The sequence below is a fragment of the Vidua macroura genome, chromosome 1 (genome assembly GCF_024509145.1).
Source record: "Vidua macroura isolate BioBank_ID:100142 chromosome 1, ASM2450914v1, whole genome shotgun sequence".
In the NCBI taxonomy this organism is placed as follows: domain Eukaryota; kingdom Metazoa; phylum Chordata; class Aves; order Passeriformes; family Viduidae; genus Vidua; species Vidua macroura.
This window is the reverse complement of record NC_071571.1, coordinates 13,506,015-13,520,937: the sequence shown is the minus strand read 5'-3', so window position 1 is coordinate 13,520,937 and position 14,923 is coordinate 13,506,015. Positions and strand designations below refer to the sequence as shown.

General features: G+C 38.6%; 1 protein-coding gene across 22 annotated transcripts in view; it reads right to left on the bottom strand.

Moving 5' to 3' along the window:
- The window catches only part of PARD3 (par-3 family cell polarity regulator), a 443,499-nt gene that overhangs the window by 392,964 nt on the left and 35,612 nt on the right, over positions 1-14,923 (bottom strand). For 12 of the 22 annotated variants that reach the window (XM_053972924.1, XM_053973078.1, XM_053972931.1 and 9 more), the window contains one exon: positions 2,041-2,142. In XM_053972924.1, coding sequence (XP_053828899.1) covers positions 2,041-2,142 — 102 coding nt within the window. Of the gene's footprint in view, positions 1-2,040; positions 2,143-9,980; positions 10,128-12,781; positions 12,826-14,923 lie in introns of all 22 variants that reach the window. The other 10 variants (XR_008436211.1, XM_053972897.1, XM_053972949.1 and 7 more) reach the window with 2 other exon arrangements.

The window sequence follows — 14,923 nt, the reverse complement described above, 5'->3', positions numbered from 1 at the left end:
AACATAACAAACTTCTCTTCAAGAATGTAAGGAAGTTCCTTGTAAAAATGAACACTAAAACATTAATTGTTCAGCTTTCCAATATCCTAGACATTTTTGTCCCAATTTTAAAAAAGAGAGATATAGGTAAATGTTTGATTTTAAGCACAGCTAATCCTACAGACTTCAGTAATCATTTAATAACATGTTTAGACACCATCTGTTTAAATGCTTTTTTACAAGGTATGCTTAAGTGTACAGATAAGATACAAAATATCCCTAACTGGAGATATATTCCAAACCTCACATTAATGAGTTGTGTTATTAGGCTCTATCAACACAAAACCAGTTGATACACTTGCTATGGAGGCAAAGTAACAGCCCAAAACTAAAGGGAGCCAGGAAGGTCAGCTGTTAAACACACTACAGGAAACTAAAAAACAATGACTAATGACCAGAATACTTGAAAAGATTTAAACGTGAAGGTCAACTGAGAATGACTAATTCAAGGATATAAACCAGTATAGCACAGTGCATGTTTATATTGCTCCTTCCTAATCAATGCTGCAAGGTTCTTTAAAAAAAGGAAATTTAACTCATAGGTGCCATCAGTAGAGATGAGCTTGGTGAATGCAGAGGTAAATACTACTAATTGCTAAGTATCTTGTCCATCTCTATACAAAAACAATATTGTAATAATGACTTTGCTTGGTTCAATTGCAGTCAAGAGTTTTTCAGCTATTAGTCATGCACATAAAAACACCCACAGAGTTTCACTGTGAGGAATTACCCCACTTGAAGGCAGTAAGGCAAGGTAACAGCCAAAGAATGAGGTCTTAAAGTCACCAGGATTCTAACTTCTCGGGGAAGAGCACATGAGGAGCTAAGAAGTGCATTTTTCAAATAAGTCTGTGTGTGTGTGTGTGTATATATATATTTATATTTAGTGACAACTTGCACCAGCCTCCCTGAAGCCTGTAAGCAAAAGCTAAACTAATCACACAGCTGAGCACTTCAATATGAGATAACCAACTAGAGGTTTTAATTAGCTTTTCATGAAATCTTATCTGGGCACTATTTTTATGGAAGAAATTCCTGAAAACTCAGCACTGTTACTCTATACAGCTTGAGTAATCCCAACATTTCAGACAGTGAGGAGTCTTCATGTCCCAAGACTCCTCACATAATTTTTCTTTGTAAAGTCCTGGTTGAAATAACCATGTCAATTAAGTTTTGTCACAAGAAATAACTACAGGCGAAGTAGCTATTTCTGAAAAATTAGCCTAAGAGTCATCATTTGGCCAGTTTTCAAGGAGCCTTGACAGTGCCTGTTCCAACAGAGGCAATTAAGGATACTGTCTGTGAAGGAGTGTGGTCCTGAAACATGTTTCCAGACTGAAGTCTGTCAGATGCTTTCAAGAGCTTCAGCTTTCCAGAGAAAGTGGCACATTTACATGACTTTACAGTTTGCCACAGTGTTTCTTACCCACATATACTTGTATCTATAACTTCAAACAAATAGCCAATAAACAAAAGGTCTCTGAGTTGACTGTGATCTAAATCTCTACTTAAAAAAGAATAAAAGCATTCAAGGCTCAGCAGTGTATAATTATTGTCTCAAGTTCTGTGTAACTAGCAATTCCTCCAAAAACTATTTTTGAAAAAAAAAAAAAAAAATAAAAAAAAAAATAAAAAAAACAACACTCAACAGTTTAAAACCAGCATGATTTTTTGCACATATTCAACTGGTAACACAAAGCTACAACATCAACTTACAGATGCTTTTTTTTTTTTTGCACATTAATTTTCCAACATTTGAGGTATTTTCATCCTTGTAGCCTCCTTTTCCTATTTGAACTGTTAAAGAACCAGAAAGGATGGAAACCCCATGATTTCAATTAAAAGAAAAACTCTGACAGTAATCAATTCCTCACATCTGTCAGGCAAACTACATAAAAAATATCTAAAATCTCTGTGCTGGCTCCCACTTTGGGACACATGCAGGAAACACACACCACTGATGCACTGTGCCACGCTGCTTTCATAGCCATGTGTACTTACACGGTCTTTGTCATCAGCTACATCACAAAGAATGTCATCCAGATCCAAAATCCCACCATCCCCGTGCTCCAGTCGATGGACTTGTATCCAGTAGTTTGGATCCTGCATAAAGAAGAAGAAAATAGTATCAGATTATCACATTGCCAACAGGAAAATGTTATTCCACCATATAGTCAGCATCGCAGTCCTACAAATTCTTGACATCAAACATGTATTTAGGTCATATATCTGTAAATAAATGTGAAGTGAGATGTAAAGCCCAAGTTCTTTTTTTAAATTGCCTCAGACTAGATATGTAGTCTTCCTTCTTCTATCAGATATGAATGAGTCACAATCCCACCACTGACACACAGGACACTAACATATTCCAAATATTACTGCACATTACATTCTCAATATTCCTTCCATAAAAGGAAAATACACTGTTCTCAAAATAAAGTATGCCAGACAGTGGTCAACAGGCACAAAAGGTTACATGCAGCTGTAAAAGGTGTGAGGGTTTTACAGAACAGCTATAAAAGGCACAAACCAACATTTAAACACCATCTAAATGCTTTCTACCGGTCCTTTGCTAGAGGTGGTAAATGGAATATCTAAAACTTATACTAAGAACACTTTCCACATTTGAAATAAAAAATTATATATACACACAGATACACATACACACACATATATGCATACAAATGTGTGCATGTGGCTTTGTGTTTATACCGGTGTCTAGCAGTAACTGGGAAGACTGGCTTTACAGTCTTTATTACTACTTTTGATAGCAAAGGAAGCATAGGGACTAAGGTTGTGTCCACAAAAGTGTCTTCAGCATATGACCCAAGTGCTGGTTAGTACTCGACATGCTATTCTTAAAGGATTTGTTTCCTAATGGGGGAAAGTTGCCCAGTAAACACCTGGCCTGATCATGCTACATAATCCTGCTTCTCAAATACACCCCCCAACGCCCCGGGCTGCTGTTCAGTGTCTCACAGTAAAAGAGCTCCCTTGCTTTTCCCTGAGAAGGTATGGCTGCACAAATTTTCTGCCAGGAGGACCATCAAAATATTGCATCAACTCGTAAAGTTCCTGACTTCCTAAAAATGGCAATTAGCATGAGCCTTTTTAGGTATGGTGTCTAGAAGTGACAAAATGAACAAACAAAAAGAATAAAAACATCACACCAAAGCCAAACCTGAACTGAACAGAAAACCACCCACACTAAAAACATCAGTCATAAATAAATAAATAACCTCCACCCTAAAAGGCTTGAAAATATTTTGATTTCTCAAAGATGGAACAGGGTAAGAAATGGGACTACCAGAATTCCTCTAAGTCCTCTATGTATTTAAATCCTGACAGAACATGCTGCACAAAAGAACATAAACAGATATTCATCTTGGCTTTAATATCCTAGAACTCTATGTATTTGCATATGATATATATGCATAGGTCAAATAATTTGGAGATATTTGGTACTATGAAACTTACTTCATTGTTTGTGTAAGTACATTCTCCTTAAATACTGCTGCAAGTCATCATCATTAGATGATCAGATTTCAGAATTACATTTCACAGTCATTAGGTTAGTCATTTCAAAAATTAAATTACAGACTTTTTTCTCTGATTTCTCTAAGTATTAAATATCATTACCTTCCATTTCTTCTAAGTAAGCACTTATTATACAATTAGCTGGATTTCTAGTATGTGGGTTTTCTTACAACAGACTTACTGTTGTAGCATATTACAGGAGATAACTTAGCATACATTTTTTAAAGTAAAGATTTGGGAATAATTAAAAATGGCATTATATTATTCACACTGTCATGCATGCAGAGGTTAGCTACTTAATACACAAACCTGCTCTGCAAAAGAGGTACATAATGCAAACATTAGGATAAACTTGTAAGTTTGAATACTCCACTAACACACACAGGGCTGGACAAAGTCACCTGTGTACACCAGAAATCTCTCAACATTTCTTAACAAATACATACAAAGGGAAGTCTTTGCAAACTCTGCTCTCAGATTAAAAGGATAAAAAGATCCTTCCGCATCCTCCAGCCCATTAAAAAAATCTCCTCTGCCTCTCATATCTATACCAAAGACTGAAACACATTTGCAAAGATCAAGACTTAGAAGACACAATCAAGCAGCCAAGCTGTGAAGCACCTTGCAGTCCCTGAAGGACTTGACTCAGGTTTCCTCTACTGAGAGTCTGAGATCCTCTCAAAGCTAAGCTAGAATTGAACCATAAGCCAGCCTTCACTGCAAAATCATAGACAGAAAGCTTAGTTTGGGCTTTAAGAGAGCCTGATCCCTTATACGTCACCCAACTCACCATTTTTGTTTGCAACAATTAATCTTCTTACTGAAGAATGGAAACATTAAAAACTGGTAACTGCAATACTGGCTCAGTGACCTGACTACATCCATCAAAACAAACAGCATCCAAGCTGAAACTACAACTTCAATATCCATGTATCCTTGTTTTTTTGCTTCCTACCACAACTGTTTCCTACCTCCAAGGCAAATGTAAAGAAACATTTCACAATTACAGAATCAATAGCAGAAACACCCATTTCTAAATAACTATTGTGCTATTTCAGCATGCACAATCTACTTAAAAATAGCTTTGATATATAAGCTGCTTCTACTAATTACTTCCTTTAAAAGTTTCTCAATATTGCATAAGAAGTTTTAGATAGACTTCATTTTTACTGCACCACCTATTAGTACTGCCATAGCCTGAACTGCTCTGGTTGCTTTTCCTGTCAGACAAGGTCCTGATACAAAACAATACGTGAGCAAGACCAGACAAGAAATATATAAAACTAGTTTGGCAAGAATTTACTCTGGCGGGATTTGGTAAGTAAATATGAAATAACAATGTAACTTTTCATTAAAGCCCTCTCCAAACATCAGAACAGTCTTCTCTTGAGGCCCTTTTACTCTATTAAAGTTTTGCATAAATCAAGGATTTGGTGGGGGAGAACTGGGAGGGAAGAGATGTCTAGGAGGGAAGGGACTACTCACATTGTACAGAGATTAGTTACACCATACTGGGGGGGGAAAAAAGAAACCAAAAAAAAGAAAACAACATTGAAACTAGTGATTTTACCAAGCTATGACAATCCACAGCCATTTGTGGTTCCAAGTTTTAGCAATTATTTCTATATATTATTCAACCAAACAACATGAAAAAACCAGACTGCATAAATGTTCACATTTAAATTCCTATTCTGTGATCTGTTTAAAATGAACATAATGTTGTACTGCAGTCAGCTCGTATGCACTATCTGCTAAATACGAACGAAATTGAACCAGACTCAATGCAGACTGGAATTTAAGTACTCCTACATGGATGTTACAAGTGCATCTGTATTCCTGGCTTGGTCAAGTTGCATTTCTCAATCTCAGCCAGTAAACAGATATTCACAGTTCCCTATGCAATAGCAGTAGTACAGTCCTCAAACATTTTCTGAAGCACTCAAATACAGTGCTTTGGCTTAGACCAGTTCCAAAAGTGGAAATTGGCTATTTCCAGAGTTTACTGGAGTTGACATAACTTCATCTGTGGGGCAAAGTGATCCAGTCACTCCTTCAGGACACCTGAACACCTTTGGGATCGCCCTCTCTGGGTAGCAGTGCAGGGCTCTCAAGTGAGATGTCAAAAACGAGGGACTGCCATCAGCACTTACCCACAGCGATCTGCACAGGGCACCTGCAACAGGGTGTTTACACAAGTTAAAGGAAAATTAAACAGGAAAAGAGAAAATGTTAAGTAAATCAAGTTTATAAAGTCAAGTTTCTGTAAAAAAAAAAGGAAAAAAAGAAAAAAAAAAGGAAATACCACAATTTTTTACATCTCCCACAAGTTTTTCAAGAAACCTGCTTCAGAGTTACCATTTAGTCAGACATGATGCTGTTCTTTCAAAATCTGAATTTGTATAGTAGAATCAGATTTTCATATTTTGTCAGCATAACAAAGCTACATTTATATTCTTTCACTGCTATGATTGTGTAAAAGGGTACTGCACTCTCCAAATCTGCAATGCATTTAGACAGAAAAACAAGTGGTGATAGAGAACTCATTAGCTTCGCTGCTCCACCAATGTGTAAGTTAGCAAAGTACAATTATTTTGAAAAAGCTGCATAGATGCCTTTGTCACTAGTTCATGCAGAAGAACCAGCAAGTTCAGTTCATTGAATACAAGGATAGAAGTAACGCTAAACCTGATTTATAATATCTTCATTTAAATATTGCATCACTCAGCTCAAGTCTAAGCAAGTCATATCTCCTGTTTCCTGTCTACACCCATTTAACTCTTCAACTTGATGATGATTATAAAGGTACTTGTAATTTGAGCTCATGAACACCACGTTTTCTAATCCTCAGCAATGGAAGTTAAATATTTGCTAAGTGAACATCAGCACTGAGACTGGAAGCAAGAGCACATTACAAAGGCATCAAGAATGCAGCCATTCACATTCTGTTTATTACATAAAATGACTTCTAAAAAGCACAAAGGAAAAACTGAGAAAACCATTAGTTTAAGTAGTATCATTCAGTGTTCTATAGCTAACAATTTCATGTTCCCACATAATGGAAACAAGGACCATATGTGGAAAACAATATCTAGAAATCAGAATGGAAACAGCAATGTGTTCTTATTAATAGCATAGGGACATTTCTTATTCCTTTACATCTAAATAGGTGTCTTGGTTTTCACAAATGTACCCTTTCCAAAAATATATTGAAATATTTGACATTAAAAGTAACAGTAAATAAAATCATTCTTTAAAATACTTTGTCCCTATCTTACAAGAAGACAGCACCACTAACCTCTGAGAGGTAGCAATCTATTTAACAGAAAGCAGAAAATCAGGCTCCTAAGAGCCTGATGAACAATGCTTAGTGTTTACTAATTGTGCCCACTACTGCGATTTAATCTCACCTGTCACCAGCAGGATGTCCTGAAGCATCAGAAAAACGACAATAATCTGCCTGGCTACAATTACGTACTTGGAGCTGGCATGGCAGAGGAGTGTGTGTGTGTAATTTCTTGTGTGCTGTTTGAAGCCCATGCAGAGAACACTACTGAGGGAGGACACCACGCTCTCCCCAAGGGCTTTGTACTTCTTAACTTTGCCCACATTTCCCAACTGCACTTGCCTTCAGCTGGGTGCAGACCAGCTGCCACTACAATGTTTTACATATCTGGAAATCAAGTAAGACAGGTATTTTTCTCCACACACTCCTATATTTTCTGATCTGTTCTTGCCCAAATAGGAAGTGTATTTTTTACCACACAACACTCCTGGGAAATGGATTGGCTTTGCCAAGCTGAGCTCCCAGAGGCTCTCCATTGCCTATCAAGACCAACTGAAATTATTTAAATTTAGATATAATTTATAGCTTTTTGCTTTAACACAGATCCTTACATGACTTTTAAAAACCACTATCAGCTGAACAGTTATGCACAGGTATTTCAGTGTAACTCTCAAAGGAAAACAGATTCGTCAGGACAAAGGACAAAGAAGAAGCATATCCAAGTATGTAGATATAACTTCTCAATTATAAATGAGGAGATAAAGGGAAAGTGAGTATGTATTATTCGTTTCTGCTTCAAACCATCTGGAATTCAAGATTATAAGGCCATGTGTGTGGCTATCTTCACTGGATTGAGTTTTTTGAGAACAGATAAAGCCTTTGTGGCAAGAATACACACAGATAAAAGCAACTAAATCACCAAGCTGGGGTGTGTACTGGACTTGTCTGTTCAGCAGCATATGGCACTTGGGCGTGTTAAACACTGTCTGAAAGGAAACTATGGTTAATAAAAAACTAATATATCTGAAAATTTGCCAGTGAATTCATTCATTTCCCTGTCTAGCTCTGTGCTGCAGGCGGAAACCATCCAAACAAGCGTCAGGTGCCAAAAGACAGCCATGAAGGCTTGCAACGTCAGCTGGCTTCCAGTTACGTTCCACAGCCTGAGAAGCCAGCAAGTACAAGTCCCTGGGTTTAAATTGCATCTCCATCCCATCATCTGTCTCCTAGAATTTCAGGCACGAAGATCTGCTGCACAACACACAGGAGCAGCAGTGGGAGAATCAGCCCCAAAGCCGACTGTGCTCTCTAAAGAACATTGATGCTGCAGCGCGGATGGTTGGCAATACTGGTACAACAGAAGTGCATTCACTGTCTCAGCGAGGGCACAAGCCACAAAAATACTTAACATAAATGAAAGCAGCCCAGTAAGGCTCAGAAAGCAACTGATACGTGTAGCAACTCTTAAGTTACCAGGTGATGAGTTGAAGGGACAGTTATCTTTTTAATTTCTGACCTCACTCCACCTGCAATCACTCCCTTCGCATGAATTTTAAAGCACATTCACATACATTTGCCCTGTATCCCACAAAGTTAAGAAAAAAAGGGCTACAAACTACAACAGAAAATAGCTGACTGCTGTACAGCAGAAAATAAGCCTTATCCCTTTCATCTTTTTGATCCTTAATCTGTAAATCTGCTCTTTGTTCTGAAGATGCACCACACTAAAGCTAATTTCTTGCCATTCTGTTTTACTGAGAAAGAGGAATACACATTCAGAAAGGTTACACTTCATGCTGTAACGAGAAGGTTTGGTCTAGGATTCGATTTTTTTCAAACAGATTATACCTAATGTCTTCAACCAAGGGATGCACACTGATTTGATATGAACCAGTATGAAAAAGAGATAAACATAGAAATCTGATCACTGAAGCATCTTGTTCCACTTTTGCACTCACCAATGCTTTCCCAGTCTTGCTAAAAGTGCTTTAGCTAACCAGAAATCCATCCAAGACAAAATCTGAACATATGGCAAATATCACTCTTCCTGACACACTGAAATGTTAGAAATGGTATTTAAGAAGCAAAAAAAAAGTAATATTGGGCAGAATGCATCCTGTATGTCCAGTTTCAACAACTATTTACTTAAAAATTGATCACATTACACTATCAATGTCAGTCCTCAGTAGAAGTCTGATAACCAAAAAAAATGAGCCAAATAGTCATCCGCTTCAGCAATTAAATACCTCATAAAACCCATTAAATCAAACTAATATGGTTGGTAAACTGCTGGAACACTACTACATATTGAGTTGTGCTGCATTAATACTGGAATACAAACAGAAGCATCAAGGAACTACTTAATCTTGCTTCAAGTGCCAAAAGGTTTGTATTAGAAATGGTAAATTTGGCTGTTAGCCACTTCACAGTTTACATAAACTTTCAAATATGTATATGAAATCCTTGCTTTTCTGAAATGAAGTGGTAATTTCCTCATCTGTAAGGAAAGTAGTCCAAGGTCTCCTGTAGCAGTAAACTTCCTGTTTTCCTACCCTACAAGGATATGCAAGTTCTTTCTATTAATACATAATCCCCCATGCAACATGAAAGCCTGGAATTTTTATTGAACTCATCCACTTTACCTAGAAGCAATCTATACCAATCCACGAGAAATCATATCACTAATTGCTTTAAATCAACTCTCCTATGTACTGCATAATTTCATTACCTATTAAATATTATAGAATCTCTATATGCCCCAATAGCTTAATGTCAAGGAATAATTCAGATTGGAAGGGACCTGAGGACATCCCAGAATTGGACAGGGACCATGCTGAGCAGAGGGGGGATGATCTCTTCCTTTGTCTCCTGGATGTGCCCTGCTGACACTGCCTGCTGCCAGTGTGCAGGCTGGCTCCTGCCCACTCACTGTCCCCAGCCCCAGCCTGTGGCACTGCATGAGACTCCTTCTTCTCTAGTGCAGGACTGTGCACAGAATCACAGAATTGCTTAGGTTGGGAAAAAACCCCTGAGATCATCAGGTTCAACTGTTAACCCAGTACTGCCAAGTTGACCACAAAACCACGTCTCTAAGTGATACATCTACATGTCTTTTAAATACCTCCAGGGATGCTGACTCAATCACTCCTCTGGGCAGCCTCTTTTCGTGCTTGATAACCCCTTCTGTGAAGAAACCTTTCCCAAGATCCAATTTAAAGCTTCCCTGGTGCAATTTGAGGACATTTCTTCCCATGCCATCACTTGTTACCTGGGAGAAAAGACAGGCCCCCACTTCGCTACAATCTCCTTTAGGGACTTGTAGAGAACAGTAAGGCCTCTAATGAGCCTCCTTTTCTGCAAGCTAAATAACACTCAGCTGCTCCTCCTAGGACTTGTGTTCCAGACCCCTCACCAGCTCTGTTCCCTTTCTCTGGACCCCTCAGGGTCTTTCTTGCAGTGAGGGGCCCAAAGCAGGACACAGGCAAGGTGTCCTGCACTCACCAGTGCCCAGAACAGGGGACAATCACCGCCCTGGTCCTGCTAGCCACTGTATCACTATTGCTGACACAGGCCAGGATGTCACTGGCCTTTTTAGCCACCTGGGCACACACACTGGCTCATGGTCAGCCCAGCTGCTGGATCAACACCCCCAGGTCTTGGGGTTCTGGCTACATTTCACATGTCTCCTGGCAGCCTATTCCAAAAATATGGCACTGAAAACATTGCTCACTGTCAAAACTAATGACATGATGACATTTCTTCACAGCACACAGCCTTGTAACCACTAGGAGGTGCCACCACCAAAGGGCAGGTCCAGGTCAGCACCTGGACTCTGTTACTAGCACCAAGTCAGGCACCCGCAAAAAAGGAAAACTTACTTTGTGCTACCACTAGAATGCATGTGGCAACCAAATTTGATAATCATTAAATGAAGAATAAAGCTTTACATTTGGCTATGAAAGACAAACTTTTCACCATAACTACTGATAGTTAACACTGTGAGTAACTATGTTCTGTTTGCTAAGGGGAAGAAGTTAAATATGACACTGCATCTCTAAACTCCATTATGGCCATGCTGTGAGCACCAAATAACACTGTCCTGCCCAAACCGCAAAATAAAGTTTTTACACGGGATTTATTTCAATCCCATGTAAAGAAAATCCAAGACATCTGTTGAAGCACTGCCACAAACTCCAACTGCGGTAAATCCGCAAGTAAGGAAAGATAAATGTGCCCTTTTCAGCTTATTTTGCTGTAATACAGAGCTTACTTCATAATCTGCATCGAAATGCAACAAGTAATGCAACAAAACTGTTTCTTGATTACAATTTTGAATTATTAGTGTTAGCTTCAGATGACAGATATGAATTACAGTAATCAAATCCATAGCTCACGAATATGCAGGGAAATGTACTGTTTATAATGGTGCACAATCTTGTATGCACCAGGATTAGATTTAGAATTTGGGCAACAATGCTGAAGAAATGCAGAACATTCTAGGATTGCAGCTTGACAATTGAACCATAAGTGAATCTGATGAAAGAAGTGCTTTCTGTTCCTTCCAAGAGTTTATTTACCTCCACCCATCATTGCAGCATTACTTGGATTTAAGCAGTTCATTGTTTTTTTCAGCCATCACAACAGCTCTTCAAATACACTACTAGATTTAGACCAGAATTATGGGTTTTACTGGAATAACCAACCACATATATGTCTATACATACAGACCTGCATGTTGTAGACCAACACGTGTTACTTCCTCCTAGACGTTGATTAAACAAAACAAAACAAAACAAAAAAAAAAGTGAGTCTGGTAAAATGTTTCAAGAGAAAATTTAAAAGGATAGAGTTGTCTACCCAAGTGACATCCAGCTTAAGAGGAAGACCCTAATTTATTTCAGAAATGTACTTGAAATAAGATTTTCATTTGGGGGCCATTAATCTCAAGTACCATAAAGATAGAAACAATCACTTCTGATATATCTTACCAAATTGGCACAGTCAATTAATCGTGTAGTATGTGAACTCTAAACAATGATTAATATACAGAGAGCTGCAAAATCATTATTACATCCACTGCCTCACATTTCCAACACACTGTAAGTATAAAGTTAAGACAAAATATTAAATCCCACTCTCTGTCCTCATGGCTGTATTATTGCTTGGGGAACTTCAAGGGTTGGTGGGCAGGACTTTGCAATATAAACAGCTTTGCTGAACCATGTGGAAGGAACGCACAAGTTACATGAATCACAGAAAAATTAATCTCAGTTTAGGTCAGCTATGATATTGCATATCTTTGACAGGATTTAGAACTTTAGCATCCCTGGTGCTTTACACCCTGTCATTCATGCACAGGGGTACCCATGAGCCTTACAGCCCCTTACAGCCCCTCTGCAGTTGCTGTAAGCAGGGTGCATGTGGGAGGAGATCCCCCACACTCCCTGCATCGCAGCACACACAGGCAGCAGGTGCTTGGGCACTGCCTGCTGCCAGCACAGCAATTCCCTGTCTGCCTCAGAGAAGGAGCAACATGTCACCTATGGCTGCTGGATCAATCTGGTAAATGATACAAATAAAAGTGGCAAAATAACATATGCTGAAAAACACCTACAAATCAACACCGAAATAGATATATGGAGTATTTCTACTGATTTGCCTTGTAGGAAAACCCTGCTAATAGTGAAAGGTTCAGGAGTTTCCCCTGTGCTCTATAAAACTGTTCCCAAGACTATATTCCCCATCTTTGTCCTCCTTTCCTGTGTGCACATTCTAGCTCATGGACAGAGCTTTCTACACTGCCTAAGTAGGCTGACACAAGGCCAGGACCCCCACAGTCCACCACTCCACCATCTCGCCTCTAAGGGACACCCATGGAGCAGTATCTGTGGTTAGCACACTTCTGGACACGCGAGCAGGTACCTCCAGGTCAAACCCTCCAAGGAAAACTGGTTTCCAGTAAGCATCTGCAAAAGCAATGTGGAAATAATAATGGTATCCTGTTAATTTATCTCTTAAATACTTTTCAAGATACTTTAACCAAAGCAGGCCTTATTTTCATCTCCAAGGAACAATTTGTAGCAATAATATTTAGCTATTACTTTTCCAAATTGCTCAATCTTTTTTGAAGGAGTGTAATTTCAATTCCTTCTAGTGGCACTGACTTAAGTATGTAGTCACTCTTTTCTAAACAAGCCTAATGCTTCTCTGGAACTTCAAGAACAATCACTATATAAATTCAACTATTATAATCAGGCTTATTTTATAAGGTTAAATAAAACAGATCTACAATTCTCTTTGAATTCAAGGTTCTGATTGCTGCTAACCCAGGGCACAAACTGCAATGCAGCCTTTCATGTTAGTGTGAAGGAGAGGAAGTACCTTAAAACTAAACTATAAACAATACTCTCAAGGATTATTTGGGGTTTTTTCAAGTGTATTCATTACTTCGGAAGATATTTTTTTTTTAATTGACACTAAGGTTTAATATGGCTGTAGTCCTACTGACTGAGCATGCTGTAGGGTATTCACATGTTTAAGATGAAAAAAACTAGCACCATATCTGGCTGGAGACCTCACCAGGAAAATAAAGGCAGAACTAATGCTAACTGGTACCAGCTCCACATTTTATTTTTCCTGCCATTTTACTTCACATCCATGTTTTGTTCAGAGATCAACAGTAATAGTTCCTCCTCACAAATCAGCAGTAATCATCTTTTTCAAATCAGTAACTAAGCTCAGGTCTAAGCTTGAGGCTAGCCCCAGTATAATTGGAATCCCAGTGCCACACTCTTGAGCCCATAACAGAAAACCCTAATGAAGGAACCTTACTCATGACTTAATGAGGACTCTTTTCATTTTCAAACTCCTCCCTCAATCTCACTTCCAGTTCCAGAATTTGGTATAAATACAAAAAAATCACCCACCAGCTGCAGCTGTCAGGTGCACCACAACCTCCCCTCTCACTCTGGCTTCTCAAAACCCACTCTTCTCCTCCATCACCTACATTTGCTTGTAACTCTCCATCACTTCCATACCTGGCCAGCAGCAGAAAACAGAAGGCATTCCAAGAGGTTAAAGCAAATACAGATGACAGCTATTGGAAAACACTTATTTAAAAGCACATCCCTTCCATTTACCACAGCAGCATTCCTTCCAACCAGGCACTGCAATCCCCTCCCAGACCAGCACCAGCACCCATCAACATAAGCAAAGCTTGCCACACTAAGCCCTGAGAATGGATCCACTAACGCAGGAAGATGGTGATCAGCACTAAAAACCTCCTTTTACTTCCTTAGTTATCTTCTCCCTTGTCACCCCCAGAGACAGGGAGCAGCTAACAGCAGTACATTGAACTCCAGAGTTTGAGTCTTTCAAAATCGCTCAAATCTCTAACGGCATGTCTGCACTCGTCCAAATTCAAGCAGAAGACTTTATTAAGAGAGAAGCAAAACCAGCTAGTCTTCTTGACCAGAAAAGAAAGCAATAAAAAATACCTATTAAATCAGTGAAGCAATGCCAAGCCCTATTTTGAACAAGAGGTAAACCTTCAAGTCTTTTCAGCTGAGTTGTAAGTATATCACACATAAAATTGTAAAAACTATTTAATTTTTTGAGCTCAGAGCACTCCAATTTGCATCTCCAGAAGTTTTGATTAATATAAGAACGATACGACAGTGGTGTTTTCAGTCATACTGTGGTCTAAATTAGAAATTCTCATCTTTGTAACAAGTCAATTTTGGCAGAAGGTACAGAGAAATTACTACAATTGCATGCACAGGGACAATGTTAGGAATATACTCAAGCACAGCATAATATTCCACCTAGAATCATACCTTCAAGCCTGATAAAACCCAAGTAATTATCTTTCTTCTCTTCTGCTATAGAAATTAGAGACTATCTTCTACTTAGTCAAACCTGAGTTTGAAACCTCCAGTTGCTAGTTCCTTATGTACTTTCAGGGCCTTATTAAAAATGTTTTCAATGTAACAGCCTAATTATATTGTATACATGCACAGAATCTAAGAATTATTCATAACTCATGGCAAAAATAAGTTTCACACA